This window comes from Bombina bombina, chromosome 5, assembly GCF_027579735.1.
Source record: "Bombina bombina isolate aBomBom1 chromosome 5, aBomBom1.pri, whole genome shotgun sequence".
Classification (NCBI taxonomy): domain Eukaryota; kingdom Metazoa; phylum Chordata; class Amphibia; order Anura; family Bombinatoridae; genus Bombina; species Bombina bombina.
In genome coordinates this window covers 528,089,927-528,115,006 of record NC_069503.1, presented here as the reverse complement: position 1 = coordinate 528,115,006, position 25,080 = coordinate 528,089,927, and the positions used below count along the sequence as shown (strand labels likewise).

General features: G+C 39.8%; 1 protein-coding gene across 8 annotated transcripts in view; it reads right to left on the bottom strand.

Annotated features, from left to right (window-relative positions):
- Window positions 1–25,080, bottom strand: part of LRRFIP2 (LRR binding FLII interacting protein 2) — a 658,447-nt gene that overhangs the window by 76,419 nt on the left and 556,948 nt on the right. For 5 of the 8 annotated variants that reach the window (XM_053714450.1, XM_053714451.1, XM_053714447.1 and 2 more), the window contains 2 exons: window positions 12,372–12,473; window positions 11,525–11,657 (listed from right to left, as the gene is read on the bottom strand). In XM_053714450.1, coding sequence (XP_053570425.1) covers window positions 11,525–11,657; window positions 12,372–12,473 — 235 coding nt within the window. The remainder of the gene's footprint in view (window positions 1–11,524; window positions 11,658–12,371; window positions 12,474–25,080) is intronic. The other 3 variants (XM_053714454.1, XM_053714453.1, XM_053714452.1) reach the window with 1 other exon arrangement.

Below are 25,080 nucleotides of genomic sequence, written 5' to 3'. Positions count from 1 at the left end.
GCAAAAAAATCTTTATTAGGTAAATTATATTCTCCTTTTAGCTTTTCAAATGTTTTAATAGTCTTCCTATCATCGTCTATCAAGAAGATCAACTTATTTAACCCATTCTTGTGCCATCTATTAAAGACCTCAGATTGCAGACCAGGCTGAAATTTTGGATTCCCGATCAAGGTGAGGTAGTTTGAAATCTTGGGATTATAAGGCAGAAGTTTTGATATTTTCCACCAAGCTTTAATAGGATTGGAAATCGATTTAAGTCGTTTAATTTCTGCAGGTAACTCTTTGGGAGGGGAGTGTAGAAGTGCTACGGGTAAATAAGGATCACAGATATTTATTTCAAGCTGATTATTTAAGATATAATCCTTAGATAGGATCCAGTCACTTGCTATTCGTGCCAAAGAGATAAGATTGTATAATCTAATGTCTGGGAGTGCCATGCCACCCAGATCACCTGGAAGAAAAAGTTTATTAAGGGAGATTCGCGCTTTTTTCCCTTGCCATAAGAATTGACTAATTAAGCTATTGATCAGTCTTACATCCCTCTCAAAAAGAATCACTGGGACATTCATAAGTATATATAGCAATTTGGGGAGGATAATCATTTTAAATAATGCCACTCGGCCCGAAATTGAGAGAGGCAGTGTCTGCCAAGTTCTCAATTTTTCTTTAATTTGCCTAATGATAGGGGGTATATTGAATTCATATAACTTTTCGGAGTTCACTGGAATGTTTATTCCTAGATATTTAAATGAATCTGTTATACTTTTAAAGGGGTTATCTGTACAGGAGTTTTTATCCCTGCAGATCCAGTGAATTTCTGACTTAGATGGGTTTATTTTATATCCTGAGAAGGATCCAAAGTGATCTATTATGTGCATAAGTTTTGGAATATTGATTTTAGTATTTGATATGTAGACAAGTACATCGTCTGCGTATAATCCAATTTTCATCTCATGATTTGAGACCTTTATTCCTTCTAGATTTTGCCGTATCATAATTGCTAAGGGCTCAATGGCCACATTGAACAGGAGGGGGGAGAGCGGACACCCCTGACGGGTTCCCCTTTCAAGAGTTATAGATGAAGATATGCCGCCATTAATAATCAACCGTGTAGTTGAATTTTTATAAAGATTCTCCACGAATTTAGGGAATTTGCCCTTGATTCCAAATTTTATCATGGATGTATTGAGATGCCTGAAGGTAACAGAATCAAATGCTTTTTCTGCATCAATAGAAAGAATAGCCATATCTGGTACTATGAGCGTCTCCCCTCTCCCCCCTCCCGTCCGAGCGGCCCTTTCAAGATATTCTAGTGTAAGTATTACCTCCCTTATTTTTGCCGAGGAGTTTCGTCCATTCAAGAAGCCAGCTTGATCCGGATGGATCACCTGTGGTAGTATTTGCTGTAATCTAGCTGCTAAGATAGAGGTGAGGATCTTGTAGTCTGAATTAAGTAAAGCTATTGGCCTATAAGATTCTTTGAGCCTTGGGTCCTTCCCTTCCTTAAGAATCAAGGTCGTGTAAGATGCAGAAAATGCAGATGTAGGTGATTTGCCATTCATGTAAAAATCATTATATAGATTTATTAAATACGGGGAGATTTCTGGAGATAGTATTTTGTAGAATTCACTAGGTAGGCCGTCCGGACCAGCTGCCTTATTTGTAGATAGCCCTGCAATTGCTTCGGACACTTCTTGCGCTGATATAGGGGAGTTGAGCCTGCTAATATCATCATCCACCAGTATTGGATTTTCAATCTTATTCCAGAATTCCACTGCCTTGTCATGGTCGTAGCCTTTACATGAGTATAAATCTTGATAATATTTCACCAGTATAGATGTAATTTTGTCTGGGTTTAGAATTTGCTCACCCTTTTCATGAATTTCTTCTATATGAGATTGCTTTTTCTCATTGCTGGTCATTCTGGCCAGCATCTTTCCAGATTTGTTCAAAATCTGTATAATTTAGCCTGGATTTTTAACTCCTTTTGTGTTTGTCGAGTTAAAACAAATGTGTCCCGGGCTTCCTTAGCTTGCACATATTTCGACCAGTTTAATGGGTTCTTATGTAGCATAAATTTATTGTACGCATTGGTTAGTGCTTTTTGTATCTCACTCTCCCTTACCTTCAGTTTTTTAGTCAGGGTTATGTTATACGCTAAGATTTCACCCCTGAGCACCGCTTTAGCGGCTTCCCAGAATAATTCTGGGTGATCGATGTATTCTAAGTTAAAGTGGAGGTATTCCTCAAATTTAGATCTGAGGTGAGTTTTAAACTTCATGTCCGTTGTTAGGTAATAAGGGAAATAGAAACGCGAGGATTTAAATCTTGGATGTTCAAGATTAATGTCTAGATTAATAGGAGCATGATCTGATAGCAATATAGGGGCAATACCTGCATGTGCTCTTAGAGCGCCCAGTCGCTCATCCACAAGGAATAGATCTATTCGAGACAGGGTTTTATGCGCCTTTGAAAGGCATGTGAATTCCTGTGTGTCAGGGTTCTGGCTTCTCCAGATATCATATAGTGCTAGATTCTGCTTTATTTTCTTAATCATTTTAAATTCTAAATTATCCTTTTTCTGTTTTTTCTGCTTCATGGCTTCTCTAAGTCTATCTAGCGGACAATGCGGTGCCATGTTGAAGTCGCCACCTATGATTAGAAGTCCCTGATTATAGAGAAGAAGCTTAGTTTGAATTCTATTCCAGAATTCTGGATCAAAAGTATTGGGGCCATAAATATTACAAATTGTATAGATTTCCTGGGCGATTTTTACCTTCAACAGGACATATCTACCCCCCGGGTCGGGTTCGCAGTGAGTCACCTCAAGATGAGCTCTTTTCCCTATTAAAATTGCCACTCCCCTTTTTTTTCCTATGCTTGGCGAAAAATATACCTCTCTAACCCATGAGGATTTGAGTTTGTTAGATTCTTCTGAATTAAGATGAGTTTCTTGAATTAATCCTATGTCAGCCTGGGATTTCCTTAGATGCGTCAATATGGTTTTTCGTTTGATTGGGGTGGAGATTCCTCCAACATTCCATGAAACTATCCTAAATTTTTCTATTTCTCTGTATCATTAATGGCGCCTGTGGCTTAAGGAGGTAGTGAGAGAGATGAGGAGAGGGGGGGTAAAAAAAAAAAAAAAAAAAAAAAAAAAAGGGGGGAGGGGGAGTAATACCTAACATGACCTCTATTTGCCCCATGAATCCCAGGGTGGGGGCAATCCCAAATTATTAGGCCCATGCTGGCTAAGTGGGGACCGCATTCTCTGTTGCTGATAAATTTAAAGAGGAGAAGAACTTCTCGGCTGCGTGTGCCTCCAGAAAGAAATGTACTGTTCCATTAACAGTTGCTTTTAATTTAGCTGGATATAATATAGTTGCATTTATTCCAGCGTTTATGAGTTTAGTGCATGTAGGTGCCAGATCTCTTCTCCTAGAGGCTGTCTCAGCCGAGAAATCCTGAAATATGAGGATCTTAGCTCCATTAATGATGAGGGGTTGTGTTTTACGATAATATTGAAGAATAGAGACTTTATCTTGGTAATTCAATAGTCTTATGATGACAGGTCTAGGCCTACTGAGATTTTGGGCTGACTGTACTGGACCCAGTCTATGGGCCCGCTCTACCAGGATGTTATTATACAAGGGTGGGAGTTTGAGGGCTGTCTTAAGTGTATCAGAAACAAAAAAAGCTAAGTCCTCATATTGTTTCTCCTCTGGGAGGCCTATTATTCTAATGTTGTTTCTTCTACTGCGGTTTTCTAGATCTTCTAGTCTCATAAGAATTTTTTGATTACTGCTGTTGATACTATCCATCTTAGTGCCTTGTGTTACTACTGTATCTTCTAAATCTGATACTCTCTGTTCAACCTCCTGCATTCTTGAGGAGAATTGTCTAATTTCCTGTGATAGAGAGGAAATATCCTGCTTAATCTCCATCCTTAGAGCGTCGAATTTAGGGGAGAGAGCGTCAGAGATATTGGCAACTAAGTTTTGGACATTCAATAATTCAGATGTAACTGTACTTGTTGAGATTAATTGAGTGTCAGTCACTGGGTCCTGTGTGTTCCTGGATTTCTTATCTCTCTGTCTACCTGCCATTCCTGGTGAAGGTGTTTTATAGGGAATGCCAAGGAATTTATCCATATACTAGTTTGTGAAAATTGGAGAAAAAAGAAGAAAAAAAAAAAAAAAAAAAAAAAAAAATTTCCTAGGGGAAAAGAAAAAGATGGGAATGTGAGAGGGGAAAAGCAAAGTGGGAGATTAGTAAATGGCCCGTGCAACGTGATTGAGCCGTGGGGTGCTTATAATTGCACCAATTCAAGTGATAACTTTCAATTGGATTTATCCAATTGTGGTACAAATTTTATGGAAAAGGGGAAAGAGTGCAGTGTTGTGTGGGATGAGGCAGGGCCCCTAAAAAAAAAAAAAAAAAAAAAAAAAAAGGAAAAAAAGCCAAACAGTCAAGGAAGTGAGTGCTAGGAGTAAGTCAGTTGAAGGTTGAGAGCTGTGTGTGTGAGAATCTTATTTATAGTGTGTGAGTAAAGTGGTTTGTGAGTCTAAGCGGGGGAGGGGAGAGAGGGGAAAAACAAACAAAAAAAAACAAAGGGCAAAATCCTAGTACTTTCAAATATTTTGATGTTAGGGGGAACTACAAAATGAGACCTTTCAAAGATCTAGGTCTCACGGTTATTACCCAGTGCTAAATTTGTATTTGTTTTCTTATAAATCAATAGTCTTCAATATAATGTGGTCAAAGACTTTCAGTCTTTTAAGTAAAAACAGAAAAAAAGTGGATGTATGAGACTGTTTTTGAGCCAGTAGTAATATGCAGAGCTTTTTTCTAGGTCTGTGCAGGATCTCAATTAAACACCCCTTTTTTTTCCCTTTTTTTTCCCTTTTTTTAACCCCTGTGATGTATCTAGCGCTGTATTGGTTTCTGCAATTATTTTGCAGGGTAAGGGGTTACTACCTATACCCCTATTACTAAGCACATAATGAGATTAGGAATACAACCATCTGTATTATTACCCTATGTTTTAGGCAAAAAAAAGGTAGGAAAAGAAAGGAAGCAGAGAGGTGGAGGGAGAAAGAAGGAAAGTCAAATCCAGTAACATATGAGAACATAAGTTTGATTACAGCATTAAACAACCTGTTAAATTAAGGTTTTGTAGTATTCTCAGTCCAACGTGCATCAATTAGACTTAACTACAAAACTGTATTTGCTATCTTGTTTCAATGTTACACTGTGTTAAAAATGTCCTCTTGTAACATATATGAACATGGATCTAGTCAGATCGTTAGGCAGTCTATTAAACTGAAATTTGTAGTGTTCTCAGTCTGAGATATTTCAAAAATGCCCCAACTCAGATATATGTCCATTTAATTTAAGTAGAGATTTCTTATAATGCCCCTTCAATTTATGCAGTCATCAGTTCTATGTGTCAAGTTCAACTATCCCGCCTCAGCATTGTTCCATACTAACAGTGTCTTCTTGTGAATTCTGCGGTTTTTTACCGTTACCGTTCAGTGTATATCACGCTACTTTTTAGAAGAGACTCACTCACCCCCTCCTGCGCTGTTGGTCCACCTACCACCCGCGGCCTCCGATTCCGAGCCGCCGCAGGACTAGTCGAGATCAGCAGGACCAGAGTTCCTTCGCCCCAAACAGAGAACACAGGCAACTCCCCCCACGCAGCACCGGTGGGGGGGGAGAGGATAGCTCCGCTCCAAGCGGGCAGCGAAGCGAAGAGGCGCCCACACGCCAGATCCAGCAGCCCGTCCGAGTCCAACTCCCTCCCGCGCAGCACCGGTGGGGGAGGGGGAGGGGCGAGCCCAGGGCGGCGGGACCCGCCGAGACCAAAGGGGCAACAGGTAAGTTGAGAAAGCTGCGGGTTTGTTGTTATAAAGATAATTCAATCAGGGGTGGTAGTCGCACGGAGGGGGGGAGAGCTGGACCTCAGAGGGGTAGCGGGGCCTCAAAGTAGGATCAGGAACAGCCAGCTGAGGCACCGACAGCCTCAAATTGCTTCCAAAGCCAGATAGACGGTGGGCACAAACTGAAGTCAGGAGTACCAATTAGCCAGCAAAGGGGCTCAGCACAGTGGGATGGCGTGCCACTGCGAGGTTCTGGAGTAGGTCTGCGGTATCTGTCAGGGGAATAGCCCCAAAGCCTGGAGCTGGTGCGGGAGCCTTCCACCAATTTCCCAGTGACTGGAGAGACGAGCTAAGCAGCACCTGTGCAGCACCTGTGCAGCACCTGTGCAGCACCTGCATGTAGCTCCTCCTCCACCGGAACCTCCCTCTAGAGCATCAAAGAGCATCTAGAGCATGTAATTTTAAGCAACTTTCTTATTTAGTCCTAAATTAGCATATTCTTTGTTTTCTTGCTATCTTTATTTAAAAGCAGGAATTTAAAGCAAAGGAGCCGGCACATTTTTGGTTCAGAACCTGGGTTATGCTTGCTTATTGGTTTGCTAAATGTAGCTACCAATAAGCAAGCGCTATCCAGGGTGCCGAACCTAAAATGGGCTGGCTCCTAAGCTTTGCATTCATGCTTTTTAAATAAAGATAGAAAGAGAACAATAAAAAATAGATAATAGGAGTAAATTAGAAAATTGCTTAAAATTGCATGCTCTATCTGAATCATGAAATAAAAATTTTGGGTTTAGTATCCCTTTAAACAGATTTCACATGTAACAGGAACATTTTCTGCCTTTATATTGACTTAATGTTTCCTCTGGTAAAGGATAGCAACAGGCATTGAATGGTGACAGATATAAAAAGTAGAAATCCAAGAGACTACTCCCTCAATTTTGGGTAGTTCTGGAAATATGTCTGAATGCTGTCTTAAAACCTTGAATGTGAATCTCTATGGTCAAATTAAATTAAAATTTTGGCCCCCCAAAAAAAGAAAAGAGAAACACAAGCAATTGCTTAGCTTAGACTTGCGTGACACATACCTAATGACTAATGTAGAGCACAACAGTCTTGCTTTTGGACTAAACCTTCACATCTCTAAGTTGGATGCTCCCATGTGATTGGTTGTGTGAGAGCAGGGGCTATCGAGCTTCAGAGCTTGAAAAATGGCTATGCATTTCAGATAAACCCTCTGTAACATTTTTAGGAAATATTTATACATGGCAACATTCCAAAATGTTGATATGCGGCCCCCATGTTTTATGAATTTAGCCATTTACTCCAAATCATAATCCAAAATGACAATGGACTGACTCAAACTTCACAAACTCACCTTTTCCTCTTTCTGACAATCATCTCCTCTTTTGTAACATTACATCCCGCCCTACAACTCTCCCTCCTCCTTCCCCTCACACCAAACTTCACAGAAGCATCAAGTCATTAGATAAGCAACAGCTCGCTAGCTCTCTGGAACCTCTCCTCTCTTCCATCCTCTTCTTTTCCTGCCCTGACAAATCTGTCACTATAACTCCCTTACATTGGTCCTTGACAATCTGGCCCCACCTACCATAGCTCGGAAATCATACACTCATTTTGCCATCTACTTCAATAACAAAATCGACTCCATCAGAATAAAATCAGCTCTCAACATACTACCGGTCTCCTACCCCCTCAAAAGCTCCCAATCATCCAAAACCTACATAGCCATAAATTTAGCTCTTTTGTCCCTGTTACAGAGGAAGAAGTTTCTGCCCTATACTGTCCTCTCACCTACCTGTGCCCTTGACCCCATCCCCTCACAGCTATATCCCTACCTCTCTTCTACCCTTACCCCTATATTCACACACATCTTTAACCTCTCCCTCAGCACTGGTATATTTCCCTCAACTCTTAAACATGGACTGGTCACACCTATCCTCAAAAAACCTTCTCTCAAACTAACCTCCCAATCCAACTACTGCCCTATCTCCATACTCCCTCTTGCCTCAAAGCTTCTTGAAAAGCTAGTATATGCACGTCTATCCCATTTCCTTACATTAAACTCCCTCCTTGACCCACTGCAATCTGGATTTTGCACCCGTCACTCCACAGAGACAGCAATTGTTAAGCTTATCATTGACCTACATACAGCAAAATCTCTCTGCTTATCCTCCTTAATCTCTCTGCAGACTTTGATACTGTTGACCACCCTCTAATGCTCCAAACCCTCCAATCCATCAGCAATTGCGACACAGCTCTCTCGTGGTTCTCTTCCTGTTTGTCTAACCGTACCTTTAATGTAGCATTCTCTGGGGCATCCTCTGTCCCATTACCAATTTCTGTTGGGGTATTGCAAGGCCCTGTCCTTGGTCTCCTTCTAAATCTACATTATACTGAGAATGTAGATGTTCCTTAATTAAGTCCCACGGTTTTCAATATCATTTGTATGCCGACGACAACCAAATCTACCTCTCTGCACCAGACCTATCTCCTTCCGTGCTATGTCCTCTCACTAACTCAAGCTAAATCTCTCCAAAACTGAGCTCCTTATTTTCCCACCTTTTTCAAAAATCTCCACCCCCTATTTCTCTATAACTGTTGATAACTCCATCATTACCCCACCCCACATGCCCAATGTCTTGGGGTCACACTTGACTCAGATCTTTCTTTCACTCCTCACATTCAGTCCTTGCCTAAAGCCTGCTGCTTCCACCTTAAAAACATCACTAAAACTAGACATTTCCTTACACAAGACACACCAAAGATTTTAATCCACTCTCTCATCCTTTCCATCCTCGACTACTGCAACTCCATCCTCTCTGGTCTCCCTAGCTGCTGCCTAGCTCCTTTACAATCCATAATAAATGCCTCTGCCAGGCTCATCTTTCTTACACATCACTCTTTATCTGCTGCACCTCTCTGCCAACCCCTTTCACTGGCTTCCTCTTGCCTCCAGGATTAAACACAAAATTCTCACTCTGACATACAAAGCCCTCAACTGCACTGCTCCCCCCTACATCTCAGACCTTGTCTCCAGATATTCTCCCTCCCGTCTCCTTCACTCTGCTCACAATCTCCTACTCTCCTCCACTCCTGTTACCTCCTCCCATTCCTGTTTACAGGACTTCTCCAGGGATGCATGCAACCTACACTAACTTTCCTAACTTCATTGCTATCCCCTTGAACCCCTTAGCATGTAAGCCTATGAGCCCAGCTGTTTGTAGATCACCTTCAAAAGAGCCGACTACAACAGTGCAACTCTCAACAGGGCCCTCTACTCATTTGATCCCTATAAAGGTTATCTTGCATATCGCCTATGTTTAGAGCGCTGCGGAATATCTTGGTGCTCTATAAATACCTGATAATAATAATAGAACTGGATATACTGTTTACTGAAGGTCTATACTTTCTATCAGTGCCAGCTTTTGAGGCCTACAGCTGTACCCAAGGCTTTGATTTTCTGGCTTGATTCCAGACTATTATACCCATGAAGTGTGAAGTGTGATAATAATTAAGGACACCAAGTCCCCCATCACACGTTTTAAGGACATAAACTGTGCAAGGATTCCAATTAGCAATGTCTGGAATAAGTAAAGATGATTAGGTAAAAGCGTCATTTTAATTGTGTTGATGTGTCACAGCCAGGATAATTTTTTTTTTAATAGAATTCAAACATTTTAGGAAGAGAATGTATCAATAGTATTCCCAAATATCAAATGTAGCAGTCGCTGCAATGGATAGGTTTTGAACTCTGTTTTCCAACATGACACATGTATTTGTTAACATGGATATTAACTGATAGTATTTACAGGCCATATGTGGAAATTGCTTGGAAAACATGAAGAAACTCTAGAGGATTTATGCTAAATTCTACTGTTGATAATAAAATGTGCTTTCAAGTACTAACAAAACTAATTTATAACATGAGCTAAGACTTAAAGCTTAGGAGACACAGCCAACCATATGTTTGTCATTTCTAAATGACTAACATAATTCAACATTATCTCTGACTCTTTAAACACTGCGCAGAGAAATATGAAACTATTATAACTTATAACTAAATAGCTGCTTCTGCGTGTACCTCTTCAAACAAAAGAAATATTAAACTTGTCGCTTCTTTTGTACCAGGAAACTAGACAATTATATAAGATTAAAAACATTTTATATGTTATGATACAGAATAGGCAAAGTACAAGGGGGATGTGAAAGTTAAAATGAAAACAATATTTTTTGTAAACTTTGAAGAAAGTGGCTTTGTTAGGGCTTACGATGAACTAAAAATAAGATAAATTATATATAATTCACCTTCTGTGTAGCAAGACTAGAATTACACTGCCAGAAATACAGAATGGAGCTAAAGAAAATTCCTGTGGTCATATACAGTAATCGCAAGCAGCTGTTGAAATAAGTAAAAAATAAATAAAAAGAGAACTGTCTTTCTTCAAATGTTTGAAGGTACGCTTACTCCAAAAAAAGCATGTGTTCTTGGTTACTTTTAGATGCTTGCCCAATGCATTTCATCCATAAATGATAACAAGCGTAAACAGTAGGAAGATAACAATAAGAAAAATAGAGCCTCAGAGGTATAATTATATTTTTTGTTGTTCCTGACATAAGTGCAATTGTACATTAGCTAACGCATAACACAAATTCTCAGCGGCTCTGTGGTAGAGAAGTCAAATTGAAAATAAAAATGTCAGTTTATATGGTGGTTCAAATATATTACACTTAATATATAACTACTTTTATGGATTGCCCAATTTAAATTTGAGACGTTCATACCATGAATGGTAGCAGTTCTAGAGGATGCTAAGTATCCCCATTCATTATGTTAACACTCCAGTACCCAAATGTGCTAACTGCACCAAATTTGCATGTCAAGTGCTCTGCAGAGAAGTAAAGGCAGCAACTGAACCCTTGGCTGCATCAGTATTTTGTTTTGTAATGTAACTTATTTAAAGAGGCAGTACATTTTAAAGTTAATAACCTACCCTTTCATTTAATTAACCTAGTATTATCCTTTTGCTGTATAAAAGGCATTTTTCTTTAAAAAACAAAAAAACAAAGTGTGTTTAAAAAGGCACCCTTTTATTGACCTTTTGAAAACTGCTGTCTGCACAACCCTTTTTTTCTGGGTTCAAAATGTCCACCAACTACTTCTAGTGTGCACTCCTGATTTCTGGGTTCTGTGAAGCTGAACGCATGCGCTACAGTCGTCATTCAATACACAACATAAGCAGTTATCAAAACAAACACACGTTGTGGATCACTGCTTATATTGCCATGTACCAACAGACAGACTAGACTGTGTGAAGTTGATTGCATATGCCAAGACTTGGGAAATCAGGAGTGTAACACTTTAAATCTATTGTTCCACTAATATGATTCTAATAGGCTGAAGGGACTGTATACAACACAGAAAAGAAAGTGAAGAAGTGAACGAGCAGTCAGTGGATGTCAAAAGGTAAGTAAAGAGATACCTAAATTGTCCTGCATACATTATAATAATTACAAGGGGTTAGTTAGGTTCAAGGTGAGGAATGTTACTGTTTTCAACATTTATAATGTAGTAAGACCATAATAAATATAAATATATATATATATATATATGTACAACTTACCAAGTGGTCCTTCTCCGGCAGATTCCAGAACGTGTGCGGCTTCCTGGGATACCACTGTTATTGCACCAACCACTGGCTCATGATTTATATCACCATTGGGGGTACCATCTGGGATAATAACTAAACCATGTTTCTGAAATTAGAGAAATATATTCCATTTACATTTTTATAGTAAAAAAACAAAACAAAAAATACAATAGAAAAAAAAACAACTGCAAGTCAGCTCAGTATATCAGATAACAAGGTTAGGAATAATAACAATTCATAAATTCTTATATTAAGAAAGTATTCTCTAGGATTTATATTTAATACTTATTTTAAATACCTTTGATAATTTTTTGTGTGTGATAAACTGCTAACTTCAGAATTTTACTTAACTTACTTAAAGGGAAATGAAACCAACATGTTTTTTCTTTAATGATTCAGACACAATATTATATTTTTTTCATTCTCTCTGTATCCTTTGTTGAAAAAAAAAAACAGAATTGTACTACTGGGAGCTAGCTGAACAAATCAGGTGGGCCAATGACAAGACATATGAGCAGCCACCAATCAGCAGCTAGCTCCCAGTAGTACATTGCTGTTCTTGAACCTACCTAGGTATGCTTTTCAACATAACATACCAGGAGAACAAAGCAAATTAAATAATAGTAAATTTGAAAGTTGTTTAAAATTGAATGCTCTATCTGAATCATGAAAGTTTAATTTTGACTTTACTGTCCCTTTAAAGTTAAAAAAACAAAACAATGACTATTATTAAAAGAAATACAATGAAACAACAGTGTCAAATTAAAACTAATATTTCATTCCTGTCACTTTAAAATGCCGTAAGGCTGACATACTGTACCTTGCCTACATTCATTTTTGCTTTCATGTCGGTCAGCTCATCTCTGAGCTCATCCCGTTCATTCTTAATGCAGTCAAAGTACTCTTTTTGTCTTTCTAGTGCCTATAAGTAGGCGTTAAACCAGCAGAAAAGGTGAGACAGGTTTGCAGTAGGAAGGAAAGAGAAAGAGGGAATATGAAATACCAGTGGACAGAACAATTACATTTGAGGGAAGCATGCAAACGGCACACAAACTAGTAGGCACACCGCAAGGACTGGACAGCTGCTTATTAAACTATGACATGCTCTAGCTTGCAAAGGGTGGTCTTCTTTACAACGTCATTAAAGCAAACTGTTACCCATCTTAACCAGCAGACTGAGATCTACTATTAAATCCCTGAATTCTGACCGAAGATAACTAGATTGCTGAGTGATGCTAATTTCTCTTCAGTTATTGGGATTATGTCCTGCAGTTGAAAGACATTTCTAAATGTGTTTTGTGCAAATAAAATCATAACAAAAAGTTGTTGTTTTTTGCATTTAGTAGAAAGAACAAAAATTGGTATACTCTTGATTTAAAATATGGTAGTATCAGGGGCTCATTGAGTCACACTAAGAGGTTTAGTACACACAGGGGTCAAGTCCGACAAAAAAAAAAAAGACTTTCACCCTCAATCACAATCAATATGGTTTTATAAATATAAATATATATATATATATATATATATATATATATATATATATACACATACATACACACAAATACACTATTACAAATTAAATCTGATGAAGGGTTTAATTTTTGCCTTTGGGATTGAGAATCCTCCTCTGTCACAGAGTCTCGCCCATTTAAGGTGCAATAGTCCTATTTCTGCTGAGGGGAGCTAAATAACCCCAGAGCAAGACACACAGAAATGTAAGCACCATATGTTCCACACAGTGCAGGGTGATCACACAGCAGTACCGCTGACAGGCTTGCATTTAGTGTATTGTATGTAGGAAGTGTTACTGCCCATTACTAGAGGATCTCACTATCCCTCTAACCAGACTGTGCTACAGCTCCTCTCACCAGCAGTGTTTACTGAAGTGTTTCTGTTTTCTGTCCAAAGAGAACTTAATTCCTCCTGCAAAAATAGTGCAGCACTCCATTCCCATGCGTTCATGCTCGACTTCACCCCTGAGTACACATATACTATTTACAACCCCCCCCCATATGTGCACACAATTGTTAGCATATAATTTTAAATGCATAATAGAAACCCCCTCAAAACAAGCAGTAAACATAATTTTGTATGAAATATCTATCTTTACCGGTGACACCCGTATATCACAGTGTTCTCCCCAGGGCCTATATAATGGGCACACCATCCAGCTGATCTTACTGACCATGGGGGATAACATTTAAGCCAATAATAAGCTAAAAACATAAAATTATGCTTAACTGATAATTTCCTTTTCTTCTGAAGAGAAGAGTCCACAGCTGCATTCATTATTTTTGGGAAATACAGAACCTGGCCACCAGGAGGAGGCAAAGACACCCCAGCCAAAGGCTTAAATACTCCTCCCACTTCCCTCATCCCCCAGTCATTCTGCCGAGGGAACAATAGGAGAAATATCAGGGTGAAAAAAGGTGCCAGAAGAACAAAAAAATGACAGCCGTCTCATAGATAAAAACACGGGCAGGAGCTGTGGACTCTTCCCTTCATAAGAAAATGAAATGATCAGGTAAGCATAATTTATGTTTTTCTTTTTAAAAGGGAAGAGTCCACAGCTGCATTAATTAATTTTGGGAAAAGAATACCCAAGCTAGAGGACACTAAATGCAAACAACGGGTGGGTACAAAAGGCGGCCCCTTCGAGAGGCACCACAGCCTGATTACTCGACACCTTTAAAAATATAGACGACCCGGGAGAAAACACGAAGCCCAGTTAACTGCACATTAGTTACACCGCCGGCAAAGCCAAATTAAACCACGCAGTCCCAGAGTCCGTCAAGCCCAAACAACCTCCGAGGAGTCGGTCACGGCTCCCATGAAGGTACCCGGCCAAGACAAGGACAGCTATCTGCCCCCAAAGAGGAGAACAGATTCTCATGAAAAATCCAAAGGGTCAATCCACTCTGCAGAACAAAGAACAACCCATGGTTGTCGTACAATAGCAACGTCCAGGGAGACGAACTCCGTAGAAACACAAGGAGCGAAGAAAAAGAGATCCATACACAGGGAAACATGTTCCAAAAAGGACACGAGGAACACCCTCATATCCCTGACCCTGTACCATACCCAAAGGTACTTCAGGAAAACCATGAGTTCCCCGTTGCATCATTTTAGATCTAGACCTGCAAGCTAGACAGCAGAGACAACAGAAATAGGATAACTATCCCAGCAGCTAGTAAAGAGTTCTCCAAAAAGAACACCAACAGTCTGAACAGGAACTCCCAATGATCAGCTTCCAGGTAGCAAGCTTACTCACCATTGCTAAACCCAAACACCGAAAGGCGTTTCAAAGCTTGCTAAAACCCAGTCAAAGTACAGATAGCTGTAGCTGGTTAAACCCACAAAGTGCAATAGCTGTAGCTGGATTCAACTGCAACCCTTCCAAGGGCTCACAGCCCTCCGAATATCGGGCTCCAAGGAGCATCCCCTCCCAGCACCGAACACCAGTGGAAAAGGAGGAGGAAATTCAAGACCTCACACAAAGGAGAGAACAGACTCTAAAGAAAACTGTCAACCCTGCATAGAGTAACCGACCCCCAATCTTCCCTCTAGGATAATGGTCCCAGCCCAAAGGCTAGTCAAAACTAAAGACAAGAGTCCCAGACTTCCGGAAGAGAAAGGAAGGGTCAAAGTAGGAACAAAGCCCCCGGTTAGACTGCTGACCGCTACTACAAACGGTATGCTACCATGAGTCAGGATATACATTGTGCTCGGGTACGAAACCCTCTACACGGCTGTCTTCTCTAAAAACAAGGAACACTTGTTTTATATATATATATATATATATATATATATATATATATATATCAGATATAGATATATCAGAATCCAAAATATAGCAGGAGCCCAATAGGAATCAAACCTTCAGCCTCTCACTGCAGGAACAGTCACTACATCGCAATTTCCCTTCCAGGATTCTGGAAAGCAAGAAGGGAAAAGGCCCTTACAAGGCAAGCCACCAAGGACCCACAGGTTGCTCCAAATACTAAGGTAACTCTGAACCCGGCGAACCGTACCCCCGCTCTAGAAGAGAAGGGAAACACACAACGGAAAACCACCCTACCATGAGACCCCTCGGCCATATCGCCAACCCAGGTGAAGATACAGGAACAGCGTAAATGCGCCAGAAGACCAGTAGGGAACCGTCAGAAGGACCTAAAGCCTAAGCTGCAAAACGATAGGCATCTCTCACAGAGCCCCAGCCTCTACGGAGAGAGGTCCACGGGACCACAAACATCTAGTCTGAGATCGAACCGTCCACACCCATCCATGGAGAGACACAGACCTAGGTCAGGGTCCTTGAAAACGGAATCAATCGAAGATCCGACATCCAGTGGAACCCTAAGTTGCCTCCTACAAGGAGGAACACACCTCTAAAGTCCATAGACTTGGTGATCTAGCAATAGTCTCAAACCCAAGAGTCACAAAGGACTTCCTTAACGGTCTAAGATTCAGGACCCACGGCATTTGGATTGCAAAGAAATCTTGTAGGCAAGCGAAGCGTTAACACGTGCTAAACGCATAGGCAAGGTAGCCACCAACACCTGAAGGCAAATGAGAACCCTGTACCCTGCTCGCCATCCCAGAGAATCGAACTGAAGACACCGCCTTCAAAGCCCCTAACAGAGCATCAAGGATTAATGGTCAATTACCTGACCCCAGAAGAAGATTGGCTTCATCCCCAAACGTCATATCCATTTTGCCATCCAGCTTCTAAGGCCTTGGATCCCTCGGCCCGCTAGGACTGGGATCCTCCAACATTGCCAAAACATGTCTTAAAAGAACACAAAGGAGAGCCAGCCTATAATGGAAGGCAAAATCATCCCTCGCCGGATCAACTGAAGAACCTGGCCCCGAGATAGGGGCCCCTGAAGAATTGGGCGATCCCACGCTCGACAGGCCCTGGTTAACAGAACATGGACAGTATCTCAGAAATACTTCACTTGGGAGATATAAATTATTCAGCGCCATAAAAATGGCCATGCGGAACCGTGCTGTAACCTCTGGAGGAAACAAGCCACCCTCCGGAGGAGTAAAGGCCATAGGGACACCTGCTTGCGTAGCCGGGAAATGGACTGGGGCACTCGCTTCACGGGTCATGGAAACCTTGGAGGCGGATGGCTCAACGCACTCTAAGCTCCCTGCTTCGGGAGAAGAGAGTACTCTAGAATGGCAATCGGAACATAACTGATGGGCATTGATTACCCAGGCTATTTCATATTCATCACAAGACACATCCTTCGTATAGGAGGCATCCGTGTCGCGCATATCAGAATCCTCCATAATCTTGTCCAAAATGACAAAAAAAAAAAACAACTTACTGGCACCCTTTAAAACCCCCAATGGCTGGGGCACTCACCACCTTCTGTGAACCAGACAACCCACGAGCAAGACTCTCAGTCACCCACAGTCAGCATACGGAAGTGAAAAACAACGTAACCGCACCCGTCACGAGGTGCACCGTGCCAGTCACAAAAAGGGAGCGCAATCTGGAAAGATTGCGTCATTAAAAGAAGGCTGTTATGTTCCGTAAAGCTACACATTTGCAGATAGAACCATTTAACAAACATGATTAAAAGTCCCCCCCTGTTCAATAACCCCCCTCAGGAGATATTAACCCATGATTCCTTATTAAAATAAAAGGAGTCCCACTGGGACCGTACATTGTTTCGTAAACATTACATTCACATATCGAAATAAAATGAAACTATCTTACCGGAATCTACGCCGTGGAACAGGAACACGGCCCTTCAAGTGTGACAGATAGTAGCCTCGCTTCTGACATGGACTTGAGTGAAGAAAGGTAGGCAGCGAAGCTTGTCAACGCTGATTACCAAAGAGCTGTTAATATGAATCGGGATGGGTTTGCAGGGAAACTCTCCCTGCATCACCGAACTCTAACTTTCTTACATTCTCTAAGAGGCTGACAGGATTACTTAAAACTCCAGTCCCATTGCGAAGAGTACTACCCTCCATGAGAGACTAACTTCTGACACTTCTCTGCCAACCTCCTGTGACGAAAGGCAAAGAATGACTGGGGGATGAGGCAAGTGGGGGAGGTATTTAAGCCTTTGACTGGAGTGTCTTTGCCTCCTCCTGGTGGCCAGGTTCTGTATTTCCCAAAAGTAATGTATGCAGCTGTGGACTCTTCCCTTTTAAGAAGAAAATTAGCTAATATTTTTTCTCAAATTTTGCTGTGCATATTATCATTAATTATAATAAGTTATGCAATTTATTTATGCTTTAAACAGCTTAAATAATATTTATAAAGAACAAAATGCTATTATATTGCAAAATATTAAACTGCCCCACTTCATAATGCCAGCTGACTAGCAACATTTTCTGCGTAGAACATGCTTTCAGCTTATGTACTATGTTATGTGGTGATTGCAAGTTCTTTTTTTTAGACTCATGAAATAAGACGGCTTTTTAAGTCTCTTATAACAAGTAAATATTAGTCAAAGCAAATGTACCATCAATATACTGTTTTTACAATCTTGACACTAAAAGAGACAAGACTAAGAAGTGTGATTTAAAGGTACAGTCAACACCAAAATTGTTATTGTTTAAAAAGATAAATAATGCCTTTACTACCCATTCCCCAGCTTTTCACAACCAACATTGTTGCATTAATATACTTTTTAACAGTTATACCTCTGAATTTAAGAAAAATGAAGAGAAACAGAGGGGCGCCTCATGTGTGGTATCATCAGTGGGAAACACAAAATTATAGAAAGTATAGCCAAATGAGTACTCACATACTCCAGGAGAACACTTATGTGCTGGTAGGGGCAGGCTGCAGAATTATAAAGGTGTGACAGCTCACCCGTCCAACAGCGCTCTTAGTGTTATAATGCTGGTACTACAGTGGAGACACAAGATGAGAGCACTACGTGTGCAGACTATTTGAGATGGAACCAATGGTATTTTCTTAATAAAAGTGGGTACTCACATACTCCAGGAGCACACCAATGTGCTTGTGGAAGCCGGCTGCAGATTTAGGCAGGTGTGGCAGCTCACCCAAACAGATGGTCTCTTGATGGTTTTGGTGTTGTGAAACAGAGGGTGCAATAATCCAGGTGTACTGAATCAAGTGTCAAAGTAATCTCTTATGTACCGGTAAAGGCAGAAGGTAGGTAGAGAGATCCACTCAAAGAATAAAAGTCCAAATATTTATTAAAAACAAAAGGTTAAAATGAACAACACAATAGTTGTTATTAAAAAGTGGATAACAGGGTGACCAATGTTACCCCAATAATTGCAACGCGTTTCTCGGTTCACAGACCGTTTCATCAGGCATAGAATAACTCTCCTTCCTACCTCTGCCTTATATACCTTACTAACAAACATTTACCTCCCTTCAATGGGTTGTCTTTCCTAATTAATGTCTAACACCTGTCTAGTGTAATCAGAGACTCTGAATGGGGGGTGGGACGTACCTCTCATAAACATATAGGATATGCTGTGCTTTGAAATAATGAAGTATGCTGTACGTTACAATCATCTCTAAATCTAGATAAGCTTTTGTCTGTGTTTGCAAATAATTATTATACATACATCCTTAAAAAAGAAGAAATTGCATTACCCTGTAATATTGCTGGAAGATGTAGGGTGCTTCCTTATCATTATCTGCTATAGGCACAAATACAAAGTTGGCAATAAAAACTTTAACATGAATAAATACAAGCATTGGTGGTCACATTGTTCCCTTACCGTTGTCGGCTTGTGGTGACATTAAGGTCCAATTTTCTATTTACTTATTTGCAGATATGTCTGGATCGTGAACTATGTAAAAGCTGTTTGTTTTTGTGCTTCTAGAGGCGTGGATTCTCATATTTTATTGTATTATTGGTTGCATTGGTGTGATGCAAATGTGAGTATCCGCCCCCTGGTTGATCATCATTGCATAATGTGTTGTGTGTTTACAATGCGATGCGGATAGGAGTATACGCCCCCTGGGTAATTCTAATTCCACAGTGTGTTAGTTGTGGAGTAGTTGGTGCCGTATATTTTAAATCTGGCGAGATGGACAAGTGGCCAGACAAATGTGACAAACCGCCCTGATTATATTAGCAACACACCATCTCATGAAGCTGTACTTGTCATATGTTGTTCTGTGTACATGGATCCCACCCACATGCGGACGAACAAAGATTACAACATATGACAAGTACAGCTTCATGAGATGGTGTGTTGCTAACATAATCAGGGCGGTTTGTCACATTTGTCTGGCCACTTGTCCATCTCGCCAGATTTTAAATATACGGCACCAACTACTCCACAACTAACACACTGTGGAATTAGAATTACCCAGGGGGCGTATACTCCTATCCGCATCGCATTGTAAACACACAACACATTATGCAATGACGATCAACCAGGGGGCGGATACTCACATTTGCATCACACCAATGTAACCAATAATACAATAAAATATGAGAATCCACGCCTCTAGAAGCACAAAAACAAACAGCTTTTACATAGTTCACAATCCAGACATATCTGCAAATAAGTAAATAGAAAATTGGACCTTAATGTCACCACAAGCCGACAACGGTAAGGGAACAACGTGACCACCAATGCTTGTATTTATTCATGTTAAAGTTTTTATTGCCAACTTTGTATTTGTGCCTATAGCAGATAATGATAAGGAAGCACCCTACATCTTCTAGCAATAATACAGGGTAATGCAATTTCTTCTTTTTTAAGGATGTATGTATAATAATTATTTGCAAACACAGACAAAAGCTTATCTAGATTTAGAGATGATTGTAACATACAGCATACTTTATTATTTCAAAGCACAGCATATCCTATATGTTTATGAGAGGTATGTCCCACCCCCATTTCAGAGACTCTGATTACACTAGACAGGTGTTAGTCATTCATTAATTAGGAAAGATAACCCATTGAAGGGAGGTAAATGTTTGTTAGTAAGGTATATAAGGCAGAGGTAGGAAGGAGAGTTATTCTATGCCTGATGAAACGGTCTGTGAACCGAGAAACGCGTTGTAATTATTGGGGTAACATTGGTCACCCTGTTATCCACTTTTTAATAACAACTATTGTGTTGTTCATTTTAACCTTTTGTTTTTAATAAATATTTGGACTTTTATTTTTTGAGTGGATCTCTCTACCTACCTTCTGCCTTTACCGGTACATAAGAGATTACTTTGACACTTGATTCAGTACACCAGGATTATTGCACCCTCTGTTTCACAACACCAAAACCATCAAGAGACCATCTGTTTGGGTGAGCTGCCACACCTGCCTAAACCTGCAGCCGGCTTCCACAAGCACATTGGTGTGCTCCTGGAGTATGTGAGTACCCACTTTTATTAAGAAAATACCATTGGTTCCATCTCAAATAGTCTGCACATGTAGTGCTCTCATCTTGTGTCTCCACTGTAGTACCAGCATTATAACACTAAGAGCGCTGTTGGACGGGTGAGCTGTCACACCTTTATAATTCTGCAGCCTGCCCCTACCAGCACATAAGTGTGCTCCTGGAGTATGTGAGTACTCATTTGGCTATACTTTCTATAATTTTGTGTTTCCCACTGATGATACCACACATGAGGCGCCCCTCTGTTTCTCTTCATTTTTCATAGCTACACCTGGACCAGCCGGCGAGGAGGAGGCAGCCAATGCAGAAATTAGTCCATATATTTAAAGGACATTAATACCTTTTATTATTCCTTTAAAAGGGTATCACTTGCTGTAAGACAATTGTTTGTTACATATTTTCTTGTTATCATTATTACTATATATAGATGTCAATTATTCTATTGTCCAGTTTTTAGAGCCCTTCTTTTGTGATTAGGTCACATTGTATACACCTCTGAATTTATTTATTTATTTTAGTCTGGGCGTAGAGTGCTAGATGTGCATACTTTTTTGTAGTAAGTGTCTATACTTCTACTATTTGAATTTGATTTAATTTATGCACCAACTCACCCTCATTACTTCCAATTAAAAGTGTAGAAGATTTAGAAATACACTTAGGAGGAATACTATAGTGGGGATCGCCTTAATAGTGCCATTGTTTAAAATTGTTTCTTTGTTACCTCTGAATTTATGCCCGTTTCAAAGCCACTACAGACAGCCTCTTATCAAATGCTTTTCTATTAGCTGTTCACAACAGCAGACTGCTAGTTCATGTGAGCCATTTAGATAACATTGTGTTCACTTCCGGAGTTGAGCACAACACATCACTAATTGGCTAAAATGCAAGTAAAATAGATAATAAATAGCCATGTGATCAGGGGGCTGTCAAAAGAGGCATAGATACAAGGTAATCACCAAGGTAAAAAGTTTATTTATATAACTGTGTTATTTATGCAAAACTAGTGAATGTGTAATAAAGTGATTATCTATCTTGTTAAACAAGGAGTTGACTGTCCCTTTAACTGTCATTTGTGTCTATTACAAATGCTCACAGTTGACCAGCTGTTGTTACACTGGGAGTTACTGAAATGGTGATAACAATGTGTAAATAGTTTCTTTAGTGGGAATTTAAATTATTCTGTATTAAGCAAGTTTCAAAGGTCAATACACACATTAGCACAAACTCATACTCCACAGTCATCAAAAGTCCGTAAAGCTGAAGCTTGCAGAACTCCACCATTCCAGAATGGATCTGTGTCCTGTTTACTAATCATGCTCAGACTATGGTGTATGGGGTACAACCCAGAAGCTGCCAAGCCACGACGCATATATATGACAGCAAATAGAAGGTTGCACTAGGGTTTTAGTAGAAAATAGATATTTAATGCAAAAAAGGTTTGCTTTTACTTTTTTATTAAAACCCAAGTGCAACCTTCTATCTGCTGTTTTAACACCTTCACTCTGACATGTGTCAAGTACTGCAGTCTATAGGGAAAAACTTTACTTTCTATTCGTTTCTTAAAGGGACATTTAAGAGAAAATTTAAATGTACATAGATGAATTACATCTTTGAATATAAACATATTTGCAATATAGATGTTTTGGGAAAAATGTTTATAGTAAAAGTTATCACTGTTTTAGTATTAAAGGGATATGAAACCCACATTTTTCATTCATGATTTTGATAGAGCATGCGATTTTAAACAACTTACTATTTTACTTCTATTATCAATTTTTATTTCTCTTGATATCTTTTGTTGAAGAGAAAGGACCTATGCTTAGGAGCTGGCCAATTTCTGGAGCACAATATGGAAGCAGTTTTACAAGAATATTATCCATTTGAAAGAGCATTAGATGGCAGCAATATTTCCTGCCATGCAGTGCTCTAGATAACTACCTAGGTATCTCTTCAACACAATATTATAGGAACTAAGCAAATTTGATAATAGAAGTAAATAGGAAACGAATAGGAAACGAAAAAATTGTATGCTCCATCTAAATCACAAAAGAAAATATTTGGGTTTCATATCCCTTTAACATTTTTGTCTGCATTTGAAGCAAAATACTTCACTTGCTCATAGTGCCAGTGGGGCTTCAATCGTGTCAGTAATTAACAAATTAAGATGTTACCAAATGGTACAAGCACCTTAGGCTCGCTAAGCAACTGCTGTGTTTATATTGCTGGTGCACAGAGCATACTAAAATACACTTTAAAAGCTATAGCTTTTATTAGAAGCACTTTTATCCAATACGTGTATATTACAAAAATGTTTCTATTAGAAACAGAAATGCATTGATGTGAATTCCAATTCTGGCTGCAATGTCCCTTTAACACCACATATAAAGGCCAATAGCATTTTCAAATATTTCTTACTATACCATATACTGAAATCTTTCCAGTAGCACGGCCAGGGCATAACCCTACAATAGCCTCTATGAGTTACTGTGAAATATAATAAATGGTTGTTCACCAGAATCATAAATCTAAAATAAAACACCACCGATGTCAGTTGCTTCACCACAAAGGGAATCTTGTAAAGTGGATTACGAGACCCACAGCAACCAGGACAACATTATTATATGTACATACATATGAGGAACCTAATTATTAGCGCAGTGTGTCACTGCTTATGACCAGCATTTTATTTCAAGCTTACACTAGATGTATAATGCACTAAAAATTAATGAAAATATGCCAATCTATACACTAAAGAATCATATGGCAAAGTAAAAATAAATTACTATGAATATTGAATGATACAAAATATAAAAAAATTTAGACTTGAAAAAACAAGCATAGATTTTTTTCCATTGTTATAAATATCAAAATTACTATTAAAATGACATGAGACCCATATGCTTAATCCCCTGAAAGTGATGCAGCATAACTGTACAAAGCTCAATGTAGCTCGCTCCTGCTACCAGACCAGAGCGGAAGCGAGCTACATTGAGTTTAATGGTGCGATCGAGCCGGCTGTGAAAAGACAGCGTGCCCGATGCGCTTAGGGAAAACAAACAGACCCGCTCAGTAGAGCCAGAAGCGGCGTACTGTAAAAGTAACTTTCGTAGGAATTTTTCTCTGAAATACTTTCAGGTAGAAAGATGGCGCTAAGCTGATGTTATGTAATTCTGCACTATGTGCAGAATTATAGAACATTATTTTGTGGGTTTACTGGCCCTTGAAATAAATACAGCAGTATGAACGGTGCACTTTCTGCTAAATTTGGAATTAAACCCTTTATAAATTTGTGGAGCTATCCTGCTCATGAAATGAAATACCTGATGGAAACAGAATTTATGCTTACCTGATAAATTACTTTCTCCAACGGTGTGTCCGGTCCACGGCGTCATCCTTACTTGTGGGATATTCTCTTCCCCAACAGGAAATGGCAAAGAGTCCCAGCAAAGCTGGTCACATGATCCCTCCTAGGCTCCGCCCACCCCAGTCATTCGACCGACGGACAGGAGGAAATATATATAGGAGAAACCATATGATACCGTGGTGACTGTAGTTAGAGAAAATAATTCATCAGACCTGATTAAAAAACCAGGGCGGGCCGTGGACCGGACACACCGTTGGAGAAAGTAATTTATCAGGTAAGCATAAATTCTGTTTTCTCCAACATTGGTGTGTCCGGTCCACGGCGTCATCCTTACTTGTGGGAACCAATACCAAAGCTTTAGGACACGGATGAAGGGAGGGAGCAAATCAGGTCACCTAAACGGAAGGAACCACAGCTTGCAAAACCTTTCTCCCAAAAATAGCCTCCGAAGAAGCAAAAGTATCAAATTTGTAAAATTTGGCAAAAGTGTGCAGTGAAGACCAAGTCGCTGCCTTACATATCTGGTCAACAGAAGCCTCGTTCTTGAAGGCCCATGTGGAAGCCACAGCCCTAGTGGAGTGAGCTGTGATTCTTTCAGGAGATTGCCGTCCGGCAGTCTCATAAGCCAATCGGATGATGCTTTTAAGCCAAAAGGAGAGAGAGGTAGAAGTTGCTTTTTGACCTCTCCTTTTACCAGAATAAACAACAAACAAGGAAGATGTTTGTCTGAAATCTTTAGTAGCCTCTAAATAGAACTTTAGAGCACGGACAACGTCCAAATTGTGTAACAAACGTTCCTTCTTT